Source organism: Colius striatus, chromosome Z (assembly GCF_028858725.1).
Source record: "Colius striatus isolate bColStr4 chromosome Z, bColStr4.1.hap1, whole genome shotgun sequence".
Taxonomy (NCBI): domain Eukaryota; kingdom Metazoa; phylum Chordata; class Aves; order Coliiformes; family Coliidae; genus Colius; species Colius striatus.
In genome coordinates this window covers 44381180-44403806 of record NC_084790.1, presented here as the reverse complement: position 1 = coordinate 44403806, position 22627 = coordinate 44381180, and the positions used below count along the sequence as shown (strand labels likewise).

Genomic DNA, 22627 nt, shown 5'->3' with positions numbered 1-22627 from the left:
GATATGAACAAGTATGTCAGGCATTCTAGTTAACAGAGCCTAACATTGATATGAGCAATTTCTTCTAACCTTAAAGATTAACAGATCTGTATATATTTAGCAGCTTGTGATGTATTGCATGGGGTTTATACTCCTTGTTGATTCTGTATATGGAAGTGTGACACTATCCTGTCCGGAATCCAGAGAATTCAGAATCATCTATCAACTTCTGTATGATCTGAAAAGATAACAGCAGGACACTCATATGTTGTAGTGTTTACTACGCTGCAGTACACTGCGGATCAATAGCACTTTGATTCAATAATATGTTCTTGCTCTTCTGTACAAAAAAACCCACAGTCACTTTAGACCTATCTGCTCCCTTTTTGAACTCTCTCACCTTTTCCAGATTTCCTGACCCAACATAGATTAAAGATTACCACACTATGCAATTGCTTTTCTGTTCAAGTGGGTCTGACACACGCTCAACTGCTTGCGAAAGCTGTGGATATTTATACTTTCAGTAACACTCTCTCACCAAAATAATAACAATTTCTGTAATTGTTGGTTTTAACACAAGGGGCATTTGAAAAGTTAAAAGTAAATCCTGTGTTTATTTCAGTGCATTAAATTAATATTTAATAATTACTCCTTCAAAAAACTACAACCCACACTCTTTTATCAGTGTTCTGCATTGAAATGCAGCCCATCAAGAGCTCAAGTAGAATGAAGTCTGAAAATTAGAGGAGTGGGGTCATGATGTTTGATAGAAAAAAAAAACAAACACAAAACCTTCAGGACAGAAAGCACAGAAATATGTACTTATTGCCTCATAAAAGTGCCTCAGCATTCAAGTGTCAGCAAAAAAGGTCACTGAATGGGAAAAAGAACAAGTACCACCTCCAATAAGGAGGTCCACAAGAGATTTTTAGAAGAGCGATCATCCTAATTTCATAGTTTTGTTAATCTACACTTTGACAGTTAAGAACTATTCTGCAGCAGTTGCCTGGGAATTTGAGGCTCTGGTGATTATTGTTGCGTTTGTGTCACATATTGGGCATTCAGAATGTTTGTCATTACCAGGTGCTTGTGATGCCAGAAAGAACTAGTTCTATCTGTCTCATTCATAAGTAGAAGCAATTTAATGTGTTTGTTCATTATCCAATGTTGCTCCTGGTTGTAAATGTTTTATTGCTAAGATTCTGCCCCTTCATAATTTCCAAATGTGGAAATAAGACTAGATCATAAAAAAATGGATTTGCATATTGATTTGAGACACATTTTCTGTCCACAATTAAATCCATAGAAAACACATGCATTTCTCATAATTTGCTCAACTCTTTTTGCTTTTTGCATAAACAACTTGAGTAACAGATAAAGTGCCAGAAGACCGGCAAATAATTTACTTGAAGCCTTAGGCTCTTCCATATTTGCAGAAGTCATTCAGATGACTAACGCAGGATTCCTTGTTCTACACAGCTGTGTCTCTTTTAAGTGTCAAAACAGAAGAGAAAGTAGAGTAGCTACACTTAAATAGTAAAAATATTCTTTATAAAAGGCAAAAAACCAACAGATTTTACTGAGGAATATATAAGCCAGCTGTCAGACAGCAGATAATATTATTTCACAGAATTTGAAGACAGTAGAATTTTTCAGGAAATGAGATAGTGAATGCATTCACACTATGACTGTTTTAAGTGGAAAACAGGAGAGAAAAGGTAAGGCTTATCTTCTGCTGAAGACTTTGTGTAGCTGTGTAACTCATTAAGCAATCCTGATCAGAAATAGTAGTCTAGGGCACTTCCTGATGTTTTCATAACCCAGTGAGAATGTGAAGAGATACTAAACCCATTTGGTCATTAACTCCCATGTTAATACCCTGGGATGCTTCATAATGTCTATAATAACCTATTGGATTTGGCTTCATTGGCCAATTAAGGCCTCTGAGCTCTTCCCACGGTGTCATGTTTCTTCTGGCTTGGTGTGAGGATCAGGTTTACAGACTTCACAGCCAGGCTGGGGCTATGGTTTCAGCTGAAGCAACATTTGATTCCAAACACTCATGCAAGGACCTTTTTAAAAGGGTTGACTTCTTCTACAGGGTCTTTAAAAACCTATTTCTGTATTTCAACTAACAGAAATAAAAGAGATGTTAATAAAACCACCTACACAGATATTAAGCATTATTATAATTTGGAATATTAGAGAGGAGGGTTTGTCCTTACAGGTTCTCTGGTTGTACTTCTTTTTTACTAGGATTTTGCAATATCTGCAAAAACATTACAGTCTTACAGATTGTGTATCAATTATAAGAATGATGATTTAGCAATTCAAATATTTCCCAATTTTTCTAATTACATTTTCATGGATGCGAAATCTGTTATTAAATACTCATGTTTTATGCTTGAACTTAAATAAAATTAAAGTACCACCAAAGGAATGGTTGGTTCTGATGAAATCTGCAAATTGTAACTCATCATGATAAATTCACTGCAGGAAAATACATGAGAATTAAAAACAGAGTTACATTGCATTTTTGTCTTTGGAAAAATTTGTCTTGATTGCTGCCATACACTAAACATGATAGGTGAACACTGTCCCTATGGTCCTCTGGAGAGGCTTGATTCCATAACCTCAGTGCTTCAGACACTACTCTTTAGCTCAGTAGGCCTTCTGCCTACTTGGATTTACAAGCCTGTATTTTTCTGAAACCATTTCAAGTGGCAGCTTTTGGTATAGAAGCAAAGTAACCCCACTTTCCTTTCCTCTCTTCTTCTCTTGAGTGTATGTCACCCCATGGTGTAGGTGAAGTTGTGACAGCAATGGTACACACTTGGTCACCCCGCCATAGCTACAGAACTGTGAGTCAGTTTGAAAGTTTCTATCCATCTGCAACACGCTGCCCAGCCATCTGCAGTTACTTGCCCATGCAGTGCTGATAAACCTGTTGCTAACTCTGAATGGGGTCACTTTCTCTATTCTCATCTGCATCCTTTGGGATGAAATATCTGCAGATGGGTCTCAGGCAGTTATCACCTGCCCAGCCCACAGCACAGAAACTGTCTGGTTCATCAGCTGTAGACAGCCAGGCAGCTGGGAAATAACCAGGTTGAGGTTTGCTTTTCAAAGAACGTGTGAAGCAGCAGTAGTGACTACAGAAGAATAAATCTGGAGTTACATACGTTGCATTGTAAAACCTGATTTTCTTTCTGTTAAAGCAGTGAGATAAGTTTCCAGTCATACACCTAACTTACAACTCTGCTCATTTTTTCAGACATGGAGATGACTTGATTGTGACACCATTTGCTCAGGTAGGCACAATTTTGCCATTATTTCTCACATAGTCTTGCAATTTAAAGGCCAGAGTGCCAAACCAAGTGTTTTCCTTTGTTAACATTATATTTGAAACAGAAAAAAACTATCTAAACAGAAAGTCATAAACCTTCCTGTCTTCTTATCTATACCTCTCTTTATTACTGCTTTTTGATTATCTGAAAATTTGAAGTGCAACAACACACTTTTGATTTATTTTAATAATACTGTAGCAGTCATGATGAAGATAAAGCTGTGTCCTCTGTTATTCTGCTTTTCATAATTACAGTTTCTACTTTTGAACATCTTTTGTGTGTTCAATACAAGATAATTTTTAGAAGTGAGTTAAGTTTTGCACAGAATGCTTATGTTTCCTTACAAAACCATCTGTTTGACTTTCACATTTAGATTCTGTTTTACAAAATGTCAGCTCCAAATTCTATATAATTTAGACAGAAACCACAATTTCTGGCAACAGAGCTGTCTTACCATATATAAGAAGTTAACACATACTCTTTGAGCTCATGATGTGTGCCCTGGTAGCCAAGAAGGCTGATGGCATTCTGGGATGCATCAAGACAAGTGTGGCCAGCAGGTCAAGGCATGTTCTCCTCTCCTTCTACTGTGCCCTGGTGAGGCCTCATCTGGAGTCCTTTGTCCAGTTCTGGGCTCCTCAGCTCAAGAGGGACAGAGAACTTCTGGAGACAGTCCAGCACAGGGCTACCAAGATGATCAGGGGACTGGAGCATCTTTCCTATGAGTAAAGGCTGTGGGAACTGGGGCTATTTAGTCTAAAGGAGTGGAGACTGAGGGGAGATCTTATTAATATATTGACAAATATCTAAATGGTGGATGTTAGGAGGTTGGGGCATCCCTTTTTTCTGTTGTACCTACTAACAGGACAAGGGGGAATGGAAAAAAGCTGGAAGTTCCGTTTAAACATAAGAAAAAACTATTTCACTGTGAGGGTGAGGGAGCCCTGGCACAGGCTGCCCAGGGAGGGTGTGGAGTCTCCTTCTCTGGAGGTTTTCAACACCCACCTGGACATATTCCTGTGGGAACCGATCTAGGTGGACCTGCTTTGGCAGGGGGGTTGGACTAGATGATCACTAAAGGTCCCTTCCAACTCTCCTATTCTGTAATTCTATGATTCAATGATGACAGGTTTTAACCTGTAATAGATAGGAATTAAAGTTAATTCAGTGTAATTATAAGGAGGAAGATAAATCTGGAAGTCATATGTGATTGAAGATGAATTGAAAAAGGTTAAGTGACAAAGCACTCTCAAATAAGACTAAGCTTTTCAGTTGGAATATGTGGGTTGCTTTGATCTAATTATAAGCTATTAATACAATTAGTATTCATTTAATAGGTTATTACATATTTCATTATATTGTAAACAGATACAATATTTATAAGACTGATCAAATCCTTAATATGAATCACAGAATCACAGAACTCCTTTATAGTTTTTTAGAAAAAAAAAAAAAATAAGCCATAGCCTTTTCTAAGAATACTTGAAGGTCTCTCAAATGGTAAATATACTTCAACAATACTGAAAGAGAAGAAATTACATGGAGGGGTAAGGTGGGTTAGGGGGAGTGGCGGAAAAAGTAGATCTTCTGGTTTCAATTCCTAGGGAAATGTAAAAACCCTAACTCTTGAGAGCTGAAAATTAGAAATTGTGTGGTGGTCATGCAATGCAATAATATTTATTACAATTGAGTTTATGGTCATTGTCATAATTAGAAATTATGCCACATAGCTAAGACAAATTGTAGTATGCCTAGAAAACTAGTAAAAATTACACCTCATTTATGGATACTTTTTTCTGGGACAAAACACAAGTCTTGTTGGCACTGATGCTTCAGCAATTAAAGCAGGAGAACCTGAGTCTTATTGCTACTTGCACCAAGGTGCCGCAATTGATTCTTTGAGAGCTTTTAGTATTTCAGAGAAAAACCATGTTAGCAGTAGTTTAAATCAAGCTGGTTTTGTCTGCACTGAACAAAAAAAAAGCACTCACAGAGTGAGTTGTTACACATCACATTTCCTGAGACAGGAGGAATTGAGATGCAGTTAAGAGAGCATGCCTAATAGAGGGGAAGTGACATCTGATTAGACTCTTAGGAAAAATGTAGTCCTTATCTAAAAATGATTTGAATAGGCAAAAATCCTGTCTCCGACTCACAGACTACATCTGCAGTGAAGCACAGTGCCTGGCCCTCTGAGTTACGTTAGCAGTATTAGGATCTCATTCAGGACTTCAGAAATTGGATCCATGTGCCAGTACTGTGTCTACACATCATACATCTACTATACATCATGTAGATGCACTTCTGTGTTGCAAACAGAAAAAGCACCATTTTAATCCATTTGGGTCTGCCTGGTAGCAGAAGATCATGGTATGTGGAACACATGTTCCAGTTATTTCTCACCATCAATATTTTTTTATCAGGAAACTTGTTTAATCTGGTCATGAGCCACCTGGTGATAATAGTTTCAATTTTAGCTTTTCGGTTTCTATTCAGCACATCACCATGGTAGCGTGGCTACATTTGATAACTGGAGGCAGGGTGGCATGCTGCATCCCCCACATAGAATCTGGCCCTAGGAGAAGATAATTTACTATTTTTATCAGAATGGAATTTTGTGAGCTAAAATTTTTTAAAGTCAATCACAAGGACAACATTAGTTTCTGTGTCTGTATTGCAATGAACAGTAACTCCTGTAATTTAACTACTTGTAGAATTTTTCTTTAAAAAAAAATTAAGTGTTTTGAAATTTAAGGATGAATTCTGTAATATTTTTCTCATCAAAAAAGTTTGATTTTTTTAATGCACTTGCAATTTTTGGTACATATATTGATTTTTAAAATAATACTGTTTACTTAGGCATTGAACCTAAAGAGGTTTATGGATGACTGGTTGCTTTTTTTTCACAAATATAACTCTAGAAACATTAAGCACAAGTGGAGCCTCTATGGTCAGAGAAACTGCCAATTAAAGAAAACTCTTTTTTTCCTGTATTTATAATATAATAGACTTAGAAATATTAATACCTTTATACACTAAATAAAGTTGTTTAGCACCTCTGTAGGCAATGGCGAAAGTGTTTGAGGTCACTTTTACATTCATTGCTATGTATGTGGGAACATCTTGCATTTGCCAAAACTGTCGCAATACGTGAGTGTAGGCTACGGGAGCTGAGATGGTGGGCAGATACTAGACATTTCACTGCTGGACCTACAAAACAGTTATCTCACCTGTCAGAAGAACAAATGAAGGAATATAAACCCCCAAACAGTCAAGTCTCTGTTTTCTGAAAAAGGAGAGATTCATAATATCTCAGACAGTGGAAAAACCTGGTCAATGTGTATGGAGGTGGGCTCAATAGAGATACTGCCTCACAGCTCTTCAGGGACCTGAGCATAAGTCTCACAAGGCTCATTAGCTTTCTCATGTAACTGGCCCTGAGCAACCTTGCAGCTCTGCACACTTCCTTCCCCAGCATCCCATGTGCTAAATGCCCTGCTATTTCAGATCCAACAGATACCTCAGTTAGGCTCATGTTTTCACGTGCCATTGTGCCTAGACTACTAATCTTTCTGAAACTCATCCTGCAAGGCAGGTACAGAACCACTCATTGCAGTCCAGCAGAGACAGAGCTAATAAGCATGGCTGTACCTGAGATCATTCACCAACTCTACCTTTGTTCATGCTCTCAGTTCTCAGTGCACCAGATTATACAGCCAATTTGAGTCCAAAAGGGCTTATTGAGTAGGAACCTGCAGCCAGGAAAACCAACTACATTTTTTCATGGCCTGAGATAGCTCTTGGAGCCACACAGATGTGTTTCTCTGATAATACTAGCACATATAATCCACCTCAGCATCATGGCACATGTGAACTGAACCCAGGCAGATTGAATGAAGAGAGCTGAAAATAGACTGCAGTCATGAAAATGTGTGTCTTACTTTAACAGGCATTTTTTTTCTGTTCATGTTTACTTCCCCTTCCAGCTTCAACTTATCTCTTCCTTTTACAGTATTTTCATATTTCAGCAGGGGAAATTTTTTGTATTTTATGGATCAAATTTTGAAACTTTGAACTCCACTTTCTTCTCAGTTCATGCCCAGTTTACATCTGTGTATATTCAACATCTAAATACATTTGTACACTGTACTCCAGGCATGCAAATTTGCTGGCTTATATAATAATTTTTATTCTGTGCTGAATGTATGCACATTTGCCTCCTGATCTTTGGAAAGGAAAACATATTGAAATTAATACTGTCTAATTATGCAACAAATTTATTATTATTTTTATTATCTTAACTCTTTATTATCTTATTTGGGAATTGCTTACAGTAGCTTCATCACTGCTAGTCATTTTCACCTCTTGAATATTTTCTTTCTGTTACCAGCTTTCATTAAATCCTTCTTTTCTGCCTCCTACTTCCTGTCTCATGTCTAAATTTAAGGGTCTAAGAGAAGAGAATTGTTATCCTCCTCATCTCAGACTTCTGGAAAGCAAATTTCCATTTCTGCCCTTGTTATTCCTAGGGTGGATTCACCAGGGAACCAACCTAGTCTTAGCTGAGAAACAACTATGGGCAACTCCTGCAAAAGCGCTCCACTGATTAGTGTTGCTGATTCATCCTGTTCCCAGTATGGTTCCAAACAACTCATGGTTCCTCTCTGATCTCACCTGAGCAGTCTTTCTCTAGTCAGAGATGGCATCTTATTGTCCTTACATGGTAGGAAATTTGTTGGAATTATCCAACTACCTTCAGAAGAGAATGCCTACCTACAAGAATACTTATACACATATAACAAGGATACACTTCTCTATTGCCTCTGCTAGCTACTGTCTTGCATGAAATGAAGTCCAGAAAGGAAGTGGTTTGTTTATGTCATATTTCCCAATGGGCCTACAGGCATTTCACGCCTGTCTAGGTGATATCTTCCTCTTACTCTGGACTTCTGCATTAAGTCCCCAAATCAACTGTGCCCCCTAAAGGCACTACTTTTATTTTTACTGGCAGTCTAGACAATCTCATTCCCTTTGTCCTGTGAAGTTTGTGGGGGCTGAAGTGAAAATGGAAGATTCTGTAATCATTTCTTATGCATGAAGTATTAGGTTTGAATGGGCTATTATGTTCCAAATATGAATGCTTTCATGGTCATTTTAAAGAACCAAGTAATATACTGTGGAAAACTTTCATCCTCTTCAAGTAAGTCTGCCTTTAAATAAATAATGAGTTGTTTATGAGGGGGGAAAAAAAAGAAATAAACTATTGCCTTGTAACTATTACAGGCATGTTATTGTTAAATAATGGCCAAAGCTTCAGACAAACCACTCCCATTTCCCTTAGCCTGAAAAACATTTACTGTTCTTTTGCAATGTCCTTTCCTTTTCCTTTCAGCACAGTGGAATGGAGATGAATTAGTCTCACCTGTGCAGAAATTTAGACTGAAAGCATTTTGTCTGTTCCAGGTGCTGGCCAGCCTGCGTACTGTACGGAATAACTTTGCTGCATTAACCAATTTACAAGATCGAGCACCCAGCAAGTGAGTGTCAATTTTCAGCCCCTTTTTGCAGTGATACTTTTAAAATGTAAGCTAAGAATAGCAATCATAGGTTACAGATTTCAATGTATGCCGACGAACCTGTATAAAACATGTGGATGAGTAATGAGGTTATTAATCCCTTGAAAATGTTATAGTTGACAGCTGAGATACAGCCTCCTTGCCTACTAATTGCTCCTACATTACTGTCTTTGCATAAACTCAGAGTGGTTTTGTGCAATCTATATGATTTTCAATAAATTACTCATATGTCAAAGATCATTCAAAGATGATCAGTCAGGCAGTCTGAGTTGACTGAGCAGCTACACTCATTGTGAGCTACTTGTATGATCTGAGCCTAGAACTCTGTTTAACTCATCCAAGATAATGACATCGCACTTATACACAGTATTTCATGATTATAAATGAGACATTACAAATACCATCTTTCTCCAGTCATGATACAGCGTCAGAGTTAACAGTAACATTAGTTACAGTGACAAATTTTATGGTGGAGTCATTATCCCTTACCCAGAATATGCAACTCTAGAACTTAAAAGGAAAAACCCTACACAGCTGTGTCAGTCTGGCAACTTCTAGTTTTCTTCGGTGGGAAAAGCAGTCTACTGAGCTGTTTGCCCTGAAGATGATTGTGGAAGACATATGCAAAATAATGTGTGAAATGTGTATGCTAAATAATAGGCTGAAAAAAATTAAAATAATGATATTTAAAATCAGAGAATATGGGAAGTGCAAGCCATGTTAAAATGATGATAACTCTGTATATAAACCAAACTTCAAGATAGCTTTAAGCTCTAGGTATGATTAGACAGGTTTTTAGTTAACGTTTAAATTCCTAAAATATTCCTCTCTTGAAGTCCCTAATCCGCAAAGAGGTTTCAGAGTCAGTTGTGATTTCTCTTCTACACTACACAGAAATATCTGTTCTAAACAAATTTTTTCTGTGACAATGACAGGGTATTCCAGCCACCAAATAATTTCCCAAGGAAAAGTATTATCTATTATATTGTTGGATTCAGTCATCTGTGAGTTTCTTAGGCTTACACTTTTCTTTACTTTCAAACAGACGATCACCAATGTGTAACCAACCATCTATTAACAAAGCAGCTATAACAGGTAAGAAGAATTAATTTTACTAAAATTCCTCTGTGAAACCATCACGGGCTTCTAAGTTTAATGTTTTTTAATAAAAAACATCTCACTGAAATCTGCAATTTTTTATAATAATCTTATATTCTTTCATATGGTGATATCTGTTTTATTGAAGAGGATTTGAGTCATGTGGTGACTCAAATTGGTGACTTTTGGTGTTGTATCATGTTAGCTTACTGATTTGTGTCTTATCCTGGTTTTCAGTTCTTTCCCAGTTATTTTTTCCCATTTTATACCAATGTGTGACCATGTAATGATTACCTTCATTAGTAACTTTTTGTAATTAAATGTAGTAGAAAGATCTGGTATAAGAAATGTGTTAGTCTGTCACTTGGGACATATTGTTCTGCAGCTATATTAAGGCAAAGTCTTTGCACTGCAACAATAAGAAGTTTTCAAAACTGACTTTTCTGATTTAGGGCAGTACATTCTATTTCTATAATATTTGAGTGTGTAAGTGTGTAAGAGAGAAATAATCTCTTGTAAAAGACACTATTATGTCTAATGAAACATGAAGCTGAAAACAGGACTGGTATGCAAGTTACATGAACACTTTTGTAAGATTTACCCTGCACCACTTTTGGTTGGTATTATGGCAACTTGATCTTGGACATCTTTGTGGGCAACATGTGTTCTTACTGTGTAATTTTCCAGGTAGTTACATTCTCCATGGTGTGTTGGCAGAGAGAAAGACCATTTGCTTTGCTTGTTGACTAAAGTGTACAAAACTAAACAGGCAATCTCTCATTGAAAGCAAAAAGTTATTTGCAGAATTTTCAAAATATCTTGTCTTTTTAGTTATATAATACATTTATCACTCAAGGAAGAAATGGTACTTCAGCTCTTCTGACAAGAAGCGTAGCTTTGTCATGTTCAATAGTTTCTGTCGTTAGGCTCTGGAATATGTTAACTATGTTAGTTTTTTTTCATCTAGCCTCACACAGTATCCATATTACCTCTGAAAGCCCCAGTCTTGGCAATTCTGTACAACTGAATGCTCCTAGGAACTCATCATGTAATATAAGAATTTGTGCATAGGGCTCATCAAGGAAAAGGAGGGTAAAACTTTAAATCTATTCAGGAAAACATCCTTAGTTAATAATGTTCTGCAATAATTAAATAGGAAGGGGACACAGATAAATGCTTAGATCAATTATAACCATAACTCTTTGTTAATGTATTCATTTAAGTGGTAATTTTGGGTGCTGATTGCAAATCAGTTTCCATAAGACATTTCAGTTACACCTATTTTTAATTGTAGGATTTGTCTGACACAACACAGTCATCCAGAAGTCTGTTATCTTAACTGGAGATAGAGATACTGAAAAACAAGACCTTTTCTTTGGTTCCAAGGGATTATCTCTAGAAAGCCCATAACACCATGAAATCTGTGACAGCAAAAGAAAATGTGATATCCAGAAGAGGCATGTGAACACACACCGAGCCTACCTTACATGCCTTCCCACAGTTGTTTGCCTAAGGTCAGCTTCTTTTCTCCAGCAGGAGAAGCTGCTCAGACAGCAGGACCCAAGACACATTGCTGGAAGATGCTGTTGCTCTTTTGAAATTCCCTCTGGTCTGAAGATTTCCATACAGTTAATCCTCACATGCATGCTATGTGTCAGAAGCAATAAATCATCTAAGTTTTAATGTTTAGAAGGAAGGTGGTGCAGTCAGTGTTGCAATTAATTTAGAAAATGCTTCTACGCCAAGAAATTCAAAGTAAGCAAGAGAAGGCAAAGAATAGTAAGGATAATTTAATCTAATTTAGTTTAATCTGACTTCTGAGAGAAGTGGCTGGAATTGCCATGGTCAAATTATGCACTGAACTGGGTGAGCTGGGGCCTGTGTGCATTGGATAAAAATAGCTAAAACACTTTAATGATACAGGAAAGATATTAAACCACTATAAAACATGAAAATGGTTACAATTCATTTTGACTTGAATGGAGATAGAGGCTGGAGACTATTTTGTCTGAATGGGTTTGACTGTTTTTACTCATGGACTGGTTTTGATATTTCCATAGCAACAAATTTCATGGCATAAGCTCAGAAGTATGCACAGGTGCTTTCTTTGGGCATATAAAATCCTCATAAAATACGTTGCACTACAGCACTATACCAAGAAGGAAGATGTATTACAAACACTTTTCCTGCTCTTCACACAACGATTGAAACACCTTTCACATGCCACTAAGCTTTTTAAAATTCTTCTGGGGAAAGTTTGATAAGTAGCTTGTGCAGATCCTTCCTGCTGAGAAACCCTCTTGGTCAAGGTGTTCTCAGAGTTCGTGTCATAGAGTGTTCAGAACAATGCACAAGACAAATAGAGCCCCACCATATCATCCAGATAGCTCAGCTAACAATCTCAGCAAGAACTGTGTAACAAAGTAACTGGAAGGCACAACGTCATTAAACTATGTCAATGCTGAACTAGAAAACAGACACTTAAGATGGGGACTTCGTGTTGCTAAGCTTCCAGGAAGACATGTCTTTGGGAAGACTGAGGACAGGAACAAATCACAGAAAGTAGAAGTGTAGCAAAAGGGAACTACTGCAGAAGATATGTGGAGAAACAACAAGGGTAAGATAAAAAAAAATATTTGTAAAATATATGGTAAAGACAATTGACTAAAATAGCAAGAGCAAATTTCTCCAATTTACTGTTTTAAGAGTTCACCCTCAGGCATAAATGTGGGAGAAAATGCATTAGCAAAACAGTAAGAAACTGTGAAACTGAGAAGTGAAGCAGCACAGGAACCAAATGCTCAAATTCTTAGAAGTAACTTGGTGTCCTTAAAATTTTAAGTGATCTTTCAATGTAAATACATAGAAGTTGATGATTAAAATATGGTCTGTCCTACTCGATATATCCACACAAATCACTTTGGGAAACTGCATTGAAAGAAACTCATGAATACCAAGGCATACTTGATCTTCAGTATCAGCCAAGTATGCTATAACATACTGAGCATTTCTTTTGCAGACAAATTAAGGGGTAGGAGGTGGAAGCTTTTCATTTAACAACAAACTTCTTAGACAGTACTTTTATTACATGCTTTAGACATCTAGGATGTAGATGTTCTGACAGAGTTCTTTAGGGTCCCTTTATAGTCATTCCAAATAAGCAGACATGTGAAATGACTTACGTTAGATGTCTCCTTTAAAGGGAGATGAATTGCTCCCTAAAAGTACCATCTCTCTCCCATGACTGAGACCAGCCTGGGCTAACAGCCTGTTTGCTATGCAGTGCTTCCATGAGTGGTGTTCTGTGCTTCAACCAGAAGAGGGGTTCCTCTCACTGTGAGTCACATTTTCCAGGCAGTGATACGAATGGTGTTTCATTTCAAGCTAATAGTTATTCTCTTAACACAACCAGTGAATTATAAATAACGTTTCCCTTAAAGCAAAACAAAAAAAAAGAGAAACTAGCTGTGACTCAAGGATCGATCTTGCAATTTTCCATTTTTCACTGATAAAAACAGTGTGCAAGTGTTAGGGATCTTTTGATTACCACAGTTCTATTTTTAATAAGTACATTTCTAAAACAGAGTCATTTGAAACAGGAAGGAAACATGTAAGGTCTTTCTTGCTGTCCTCTAATGACAATTTATAAGCAGTCTGGCAGCTCTTTTTGTGTATGAGGAGGTAAGCTGGCCCAAAAGAATGAGTTTCTGAACCTTCAAATACTCTCACAACTATGGATTAATTGGCAAATCTTAGTTAACCTGAAATCATAGACATGGGGATTGGTTCATATATATACATATATTAGATATACATAATACCTAATTCATAGTAAGAGCTTTAAAGTGGATTTAACCGGGGATTATGTAAGTGGCCATCTGTATTACTAATGCAGTGCCAAAGGATGTGTAAGTGAAGACTTGTATATATAACAAAAACGATCATTTAATTTAATAGTATAATAAATAATAATTCTGAAATTGCACTTTTTAGAAGTTATTTACATTTTACAATTTTGCATTAAAAAAAACCCCAAATCTACTTTATTGGACAGAAGAAAATATATGGATTTTCTCAGCAACAAGCAACATCTCATTTATGAAAATGTAGGAAGCACGTAGCTTAGTGTCACAAAACCCCCTTTAGATATTGTAATGTATACAAAAAACATAGTGATATATAAATAAACTATTTGCAGAGATTATGAGGTTATAAAGCTAATCGAATTCATTTACTACTTCATGCTTTTGTTGCTTCTTAATTAGACTTGAGATTAGACTTGAGTTGCACTGTACATGCATGACTCTGCATCTTAAATCCAGCACAAATCAACATCCTGCTAATTAATTTCTTGTATGTTTTTCGTGAGCTTTATTCAACACATTTCATTATTTGTTTTTGTTAGATTCAAGTTTCCTGAGAAGGTTTATGGTTGTGAAATGGGATCTATCAGTCTTTTGTTTGATATTTCTATTTTCTTACATTGAAAGCATAATAAATTGCTATTTAATACTTAAATATTAATGAAAGACTAGTCTCCTTTCCTTCAGCATGACACACTTAAATATCACTATGTTGAGCTAAACGTCTGTATTCATACAGACTAAACTCTTAAATACAAGCAGCTAGACCTAAGAAGAAACAAAAGTAACAGATGAAAATCTGTTGGTCACATCTTATGATAGCATAGGGAATAACAGATTCTTTTGAGCATATATAACTCTGTGTAAGTGTATTTCTTACTCATATCAGTTCTGTAACTGAAAGATTTTATTGAATAACATGGTGGAATTAAAATAGAATAAATTCTTGTTCAGTAAGAAGTAACATTCCCAACATGCTTTAAACTGTGCAAAAGTCCAGAAGACAGAGCATTACAAAAACTACTGAATCTTTCAGGGCCTGACTGAATTGCAAGATGTATCACTGCATAGAGAGATCCTCAAAAATCCATATGCCTTTTAGTGTTTCCCGTGTCAGTGATTTTTCCAGGGCATAGTGGGGAATACGATAAACATGTGAACATGAGTGGCCACAAAAAAGCCCAAAACACCTGCCTTACAGAGGTTAATTCACCAATATTTGGGCAATTGTCATGTGCTTGGGAGTGGGTATATGCAGTTGTGAGGATCTTGATGTTTCTGAAAATATAGACTTAGCAACAAAGAACATTTCAGGTCATATTTAAAAAAAAAATCATAATGTAATATCAGTGTCACATTTTAAAGTGTTAAAAATCTTAGATTTCATATCCAGATTTAGGCACATACACAAAACATACCTATTCAAGACATAATTGCAGTATGTGTATCAGTCCTCTAGATTTAGTCATCAGTATGACAGTTAAAATAAGAACTTCGCACTCTTACCTAATTTTCTTACCTATGTTTTTACCTTATCATAGAGAAGTATTCCTATGGTAAACTGCATTGACAAACTTTTGGGAGAGGTGAACGAAAATGTTCTGAAATCCTTCCTCAGATTTATTTTAATATAGGGTGCTTTCCTGAAGCACTGAGGAAACCTGACACTGATTTTAAAGGAGATATTTTTGATAAAACAGCCTTTGCTCTTTGTGCAGTAAGTTGAATGATATGTAAATGTTCTGTTCTTTGTACTTTTGCTTATATCTATGCATCGATGGATATTTTGAATGAATTTAACTTACTTCAGACAATTATTTTAATTTCAGGATAAATACCATAAACACTTAGACTTTCAAGTGTAAGAATGATTTGTAGCATTTTCACATCTACTCTTTGAGAAATTAGTAGATATGTATCTACAGACCCAAGGCAGTTTAACACTACACATCAACCAGTGGCTCAATTCAAGCATTACAAGTGCTTTATAGGCACAAAACTCACTGGCATAAACATACCACTCCACCTCAGTTTACTTCCTAGGAAAGTATGTTCAATATTTACATTTAGGTCCAGAATTTTACTAAGAGCAGGTTAACCATCCTTTCTACTTCCAGTAATACTTTCGAATTCCACCTTTATGTGAACAATGTGAAGACAGCTATATTCATTACAATTGTTTTCTCAGACAAAAAAAAATAACACGTGTTTAGTGTGGATTTTATGCTGTGTGAAGAGTAGTAGAATAAGAGAGAGGAACTAACAAACTGAAATAAAAGTATCTGTAAGGTTATATACTTACATTAAGCTGTTCATATGTTTTTTTTGGAAGATACTCATAGCACATATACCTGTAAGTGCTATTTGTCACTTTGAATTGGATATGTATTCATGATTTTATTTCTATCTAACTCAATTCCTGCCTTTAAAAACAAATGGTTTCTTACAAGCTTATATAACAGGCCTACTATTCTATTTTATATTAAATTGAAATTCCTGACACAAAAACCATTGTAGAATTCAGAATTGACTTATTTATCCTGGATTCTTGCATGACTGTTAATTTAATTAACAGCTATGCAATTCTATTGTTCTTCCATGTCTACAGCATCCTTTCAGAACTTAGCCATCTTCCATAAAGAAGTCATTTCCTTTTGAAATAAAACAAAAATACATATTGCTTTTATGTAAACCTGTGTATGTCATAGTCCAATGTAAAAACACAATTGTTCTCTTCAGCTGATGCTTTCTCTTGCTGCTGTTACTTCTGACAGCCTTTAAACATCCCCAGTAGCATCAAGTTTTGAAACTCAGTAAACAATTTGAAACTACAGAGAAAAATGGTTAGGGAAAAAAAAAAAGAAGTATATTCTAATTTAAAAAATAATAATAACAAAACAATTAACACCAGTCTGTAATCTACTATTTGGATTAATCAATCTGAATGTGGTAATAATATATAAAATAAGAATGGAATTCGAAGATCAATAGTCAGTTTTAGTGATCAAGATTCAAAAGGTTTTCTGCATTTTTTCATTACAGTGTTTGTTCTATAATATTGCATTTTATTTGTGGTCATCATCCTGGTTCAGGATTGGATTCTGTGCTGCAAGGGTGGTGAGGCACTGGAGCAGATTTCCCAGAGGTTGTAGATGCCCCATCCCTAGAAGTTTTCATGGCTAGGCTGGATGGGCTTTGAGCAAGTGGAAGGTGTCCCTGCCCATGGCAGGGAGATTTGAACTAGATGATGTTTAAAGTCCCTTCCAACCCAAACCATTCTGTGATTCTATGAATTCAAATAGCAAATAAAAAGAAACAGATTTATATTGTGGAATCCAGAGCAAATACAGATTTAACTTCCAGTAAAATCTCTCCAGCTGGTTCAGTAACTAATTAGCAATGCAGATGTCCTATCTTATAGCTAGTTTCAGCTATTCTGTCTGCAAAATAAGTTCAAAATTTTTTACCAAATGTTCTGAATAAAAGATGAACAATCAGCTTTAGTGGAGGTGAACCAATCCTTCATCACTACCGTGCAAAGTACTTTAAAAAGGCCCGTATCTTGTTTTTTTAAAAACAATCAGTATATTTGTCAAAAATAAGAGTTCTGGAAAACAGTGGCATTTACATCAGCTACTCCTTTCAGTTAATCATTAAAAGCCTTATCTAGTTCATGATAGCTAAAAGGAGAGCCATCTCATTTACAGCCTTCTTATCCACAATAAAAACAAAATCATATTGCTTTGTGAGATATAGGGCACAAATTACATTCAGATTGAAATTCATTCATATGTCTCTTGCTCATAGTAAACAAAGCAAAGAGCAAAGGAATCGAAGAGACAGGAGTCTGCTCCCTACCCAGTCTTTCACAGTCACTTTGTCACCTTCAGTGGTGAAATAACAGCTTCTTTCCTTACACATATAGAGTTTGTGGTCATTTTATATTCACAAATGGAGGCCATATTTGCTTATATTCTGTTCTACATTCATAGTTTGTACAGCACTGTCATGTGCTATAGTGAAAAAAATACCTGCTGAAAATGGCCCATTTAAAAAGATAACTATTAAATTGTATTTCTCTTTTAAAAGGAACATTATTTGTGCCCCAAGTTCAGCTCTATTCCTGAGTTTAAGGGAAGAGATTGCTACTGACAGGATACATCTGTGAAGGCTTACCAAATGCTTTCCCTGTCTTGGTTTATGGACCTTTAATTAATGTTGCAAAACTTTTCTAACTTAATGAGAGATTCCAAATTAACTGTTTATCTAGTGCTTCTTTACGTTTTGTACATTTGTTAAACGTTCATGAGGCAGAACAACAGGAGAAGATTGATATGATTTTGGACAACATAAGCTGTTCACATATCTCATATTCAAGTGAATAAAACCAGGGTACAAAACAGAATGCTCTGTACATTTGATTGCGGCATAGTACCATATGAAAAAAAAAAAAAAAAATCAGGCTTTCTATAGAGAGAAAGTATAAGAAAACTAAGGTTTTTCAGGATCATCTAGGATGTATAACAATAATACATTATGTCATTTTAAAATGTTGACATGTTGACATTATGAAACTTGCATTTTCCTCAGTATTATGCACACTTTTTGTTTTGCACTTCAATGCTTGATACCTGATAGTTAAATGTGGAAGCTTTCATAAAACACCAAGTTACTTAAATGGCAAAGTACAATTATAGTTTAAAATATTCCTGGCAAGAATGTCCATGTAATTGAAACTTACCATCTAAATCACAATTAGAAATGGACTGCAGTTGTTTTGCAGTGTGTAGACTACAACATTAGGTCGTTATGTATGATTTTTAATTTCTTAACAATCTGATGGAAACATGTGGTTAGGTCATCAAAGTGCATACAGACTAGAAGGCAGCACAGGGCTAACCTCTACTGGTAACCTTCAACTGGGACTTCAGGTTATTTTCCCTTAGGATTGCAGTGCAGTCCATTTTATTGCAGAGACATACACAACCGTAAGCTTTCTGTGCTTCCTTTTCTACTTTGAGTGCATCTGTGTCACTTATGGTCACTGGTAGTTGAGAACTATACATGATCCCAGGCTGCATTTACAGTATCGATATCAACAGCAGAACAACTGAAAGGTGGTTTTCTTTGAAGGACTGAAGAAAGAAGAATCAGAAAGAAAATTAGGACTGTCTTCTATGCCATTTTTCTCATTCCTGATCTGAATGCAGCCCGCTGGCTGAGGAATACAGAAAATAAAATTGTGCAGATGTGTCTTCCAGTATGACCACTGAATGCAATCTGAGCACATCTTCATTTCACGCTTTATCTTGCTTCTGTCATCTCTGATACATTATCTTCAGTTTAACTGAAAGACAGATTCTAAAGTAGATCTCTTTCACATTAACAGGTAACCAAGAAATTGGTCCATTAAAGCCTATTCACTTTCCTGAGTATCCATTTAAAAATTAAGGGCTGCATTGACATCACCCATTAAAGTGCCTAAGTTCTGCTTTTATTGTATGCAGGCTTCTGAGTCTGGAGCCTGAACGAAGAAGTGAATCAGAGGAGCCAGCAGCCAGGGTCAGACAGCCCTCGAGACAAACAAGAATAACAGCTCTTCTCCTGTGGACTAGAAAGTTCTGCAGGTCTTTCCATATATTCTTTTATCTGTGCCCAGATAAAACAAATAAATTACCCTAGGAGCAATGCTCATACTTTAGGATCTGATCCTGCACATCTCCCATCACCAGACAACTGGGACAGCCTCCCTTTTGCTCATTCTCTCTCTGACCACGCATTTTGCATTACATTCTGCAAAGCGATTAATCTTCAGCTGGAAGGAGTAACTCCAGAGCTGGCAGTAAGACAATTGACTTGTACCTACTGCACTTTCTCAGGTACTGCAATCAAATGATTCAAAAATCAGAAATACCTAAAAGTCAGGCTTCTGCTTTGAGGTCAGGAGTTCTATCATCTTCATGCAAAGGGAATCTTTTTTTTTCCTGCATCAGACAACTCACCCCAGAAGATCTTTGGTGGTGAGAACTGAGAAGTTTTGAAGTAACTGGCAAGCATGGAAGAGAGTGGTAGGCACACTTGAGTCATGTATTCAGACATGCCCCTGTATTTTATGCTTCCAATTGGCTGCCTCAATATATCAATATCAGTGTATTCAGTCTCTGAACAGGCTTTCTTCACAGTCAAGAGAAGCAAACTGAGTGCTCTTCAGAGTTTCTAACCCCTCAATTGCCTAGGCAAGACCTTGAGAGCCATCCAATACAGATTACTTTGGCATCAGTATTCATAAAAGAGACATCAGAAGTAGGCAACCTAGCATAGTCCCAAATATTGTAAGGCATTTCTTAATAGAAACCTGCTAGGGAAGAGTTGTAAAAAGGAATTTACTAGACTTGTTGCTGAGACTTTGACAGGAGGCACTGAAAAAGACAGTAGATCTTACTGGAGAGCTTTCACTTGAAATGTTAAAAAGCACCCAGGGTATGACTTCCTTAAACTTTTCTTTTCAAATCCAATAGCTGTAGTAGTGTTCAGGCAAGTGTGCTGTTATATGACTCTTGCTTCTGTTAATAAATTTCAAAAATTTTGTGATTTTTACGATAGTCCTTAATCAGCTCACAGTTAAGAAGACTCAACTGTACCTCATGTAGGAGCAGATACATTTGTACGAAGAATGTCTTTAATTTATCCTTATTATGATGACATTATGAATTAATGAAGCAATAAATTAATTAATAAAGTGACTGGATTAGCAAGCATTTAACAGTTCTCACTGAATCAAGTAAACCATATGCTGGTGGTTCACTTAGTGGATATACTGTAGGAACGATTGACTAATTAGTCTTTAATTGAAGGAGTGCAAAGACAACTATAAGGAAATAAAAAAACCAAAAAAAACCTCAATGACAAATGCAGAAGAAAATCAGAAACGAGTTTGACACAGTTTGGCTATCTGAGCTGACTAAATGTTATAAATGGAATGTAGAAAGGTCTAATATGATGGGAGGCAGCTAGTTGGAAAGAAATAAACCCTTGTTTTGGGAATAGTCTTTAATACCATTACTGTTACTATTTTTGATGTTGTTGTTGATAATATTACTGGTTCTGAATACCACTTCTTAGAGGTAAACAGCAAAATCAGATTTTTTAGGTTTTTTTGGTTTTAATTGGAGTTTGGCAATCTATGATTCTATGAAATAGAAGCAGCAGTAATGGCAAATGAACACATATACCCCCAAATTTCTTTTTGTATTTTGTCCAGTTTCCTAAACAAAAAGGGATCTGTATAATCTGTTTCAGCATTTTAGCTGCACAAATACTTTTATTCTCCAGTGTTTTGGGGGGATTGTTTTGGTTTGGTGGGGTTAGGAGTTCTTGGAGTTGGGCTTTTTTTTTTGCGAATCTCAAAACTTTTTTGGTATATCGGGAAAAAAAAGACTACTTGAACCTTGCCATTCCTCATTCAATCTTTGACTCTGAAAAGCTATCAGACAAAGAAACAGATGGGGAAAGATTAGTCCTAAAGCAATCTATGTCTTTGCAATTGAAGACACTCTTTTCAGAGAAAGAGCAAGTAGCTGACATACGTACTACACAGATGCCTTTCACACCGGAAAGCAATCATCAGGTGGTGAAACCACTTAGTTCTCATGTGATTCTGCTACTTGGAAATGTATGTAAGCCATATATCAGCTATAGGTTTTCACTGTGTGATATTATGAAACCAAAATGTGATATCCTTGCTTCTGCAAATTCTCACAATGAAGTCTGTGAGCCTTTGCTCTGCTGAGTAAAACCTGAAGCTGCAGCACCAATGAGTCTATTACAACACTGTTCTCTGGTCTAATGAAGCTAGTGCAGAGGAGAGAGCAGAGGGTGTCAACTGCCTTGACTTCAGCAAGGCTTTTGACACTGTCTCCCATAACATCCTCATCAGAAAGCTCAAGTAGGGTGGCTTGGATGAGTGGACAGTGAGGTGGGTCGAGAGCTGGCTGAATGACAGAGCCCAGAGGGTGGTGATCAATGGCACAGAATCAAGTTGGAGGCCTGTGGCCAGTGGAGTTCCACAGGGATTGGTTCTGGGGCCAGTCTTGTTCAACATTTTCATCAGTGACCTGGATGAGGGGACAGAGTGTACCCTCATCAAGTTCCCTGATGACACCAAAGTGGAAGGACTGGCAGATTCCCCAGAAGGCTGTGCTGCCATTCAGCGGGATCTCAGTTGGCTTGAGAGTTGGGCAGAGAGGAACCTCATGAGGTTCAACAAGGACAAGTGCAGAGTCCTGTACCTGGGAAGGAACAACCCCATGCACCAGTACAGGCTGGGGATTGACCTGCTGGAGAGCAGCTCTGCAGAGAGAGACCTAGGAGTCCTGATTGATAATAAGCTAAATATGAGCCAGCAATATGCCCTTGTGGCCAAGAAGCCCAATGGCATCCTGGGATGCATCAAGAAGAATGTGGCCAGCAGGTCAAGGGAGATTCTTCTCCCCCTCTACTCTGCCCTGTTGAGTCCTGTGTCCAGTTCTGGGCTCCTCAGTGCAAGAGGGACAGAGAACTTCTGGAGAGAGTCCAGCACAAGGCTAACAAGAAGATCGGGGGACTGGAACATCTCCCCTGTGAGGAAAGGCTGTGGGACCTTGAATTATTCATCCTGGAGGAGACTGACTCATCAATACTCACAAGTTTTTGAAAGGTGTGTGTCAAAAAGTTGAGGCAGCACTTCTTTTTGTAGTGTCCAGTGACATGACACGGAGTAATGGAC

The 22627-nt window shown here is 36.9% G+C and overlaps 1 protein-coding gene across 13 annotated transcripts in view; it reads left to right on the top strand.

Moving 5' to 3' along the window:
* The window catches only part of PDE4D (phosphodiesterase 4D), a 600878-nt gene that overhangs the window by 493412 nt on the left and 84839 nt on the right, over positions 1–22627 (top strand). For 10 of the 13 annotated variants that reach the window (XM_062017696.1, XM_062017695.1, XM_062017697.1 and 7 more), the window contains 3 exons: positions 3254–3290; positions 8790–8863; positions 9948–9997. In XM_062017696.1, the coding sequence (XP_061873680.1) occupies positions 3254–3290; positions 8790–8863; positions 9948–9997 (161 nt within the window). Of the gene's footprint in view, positions 1–3253; positions 3291–8789; positions 8864–9947; positions 9998–11294; positions 14414–22627 lie in introns of those variants that run through there. The other 3 variants (XM_062017705.1, XM_062017704.1, XM_062017707.1) reach the window with 3 other exon arrangements.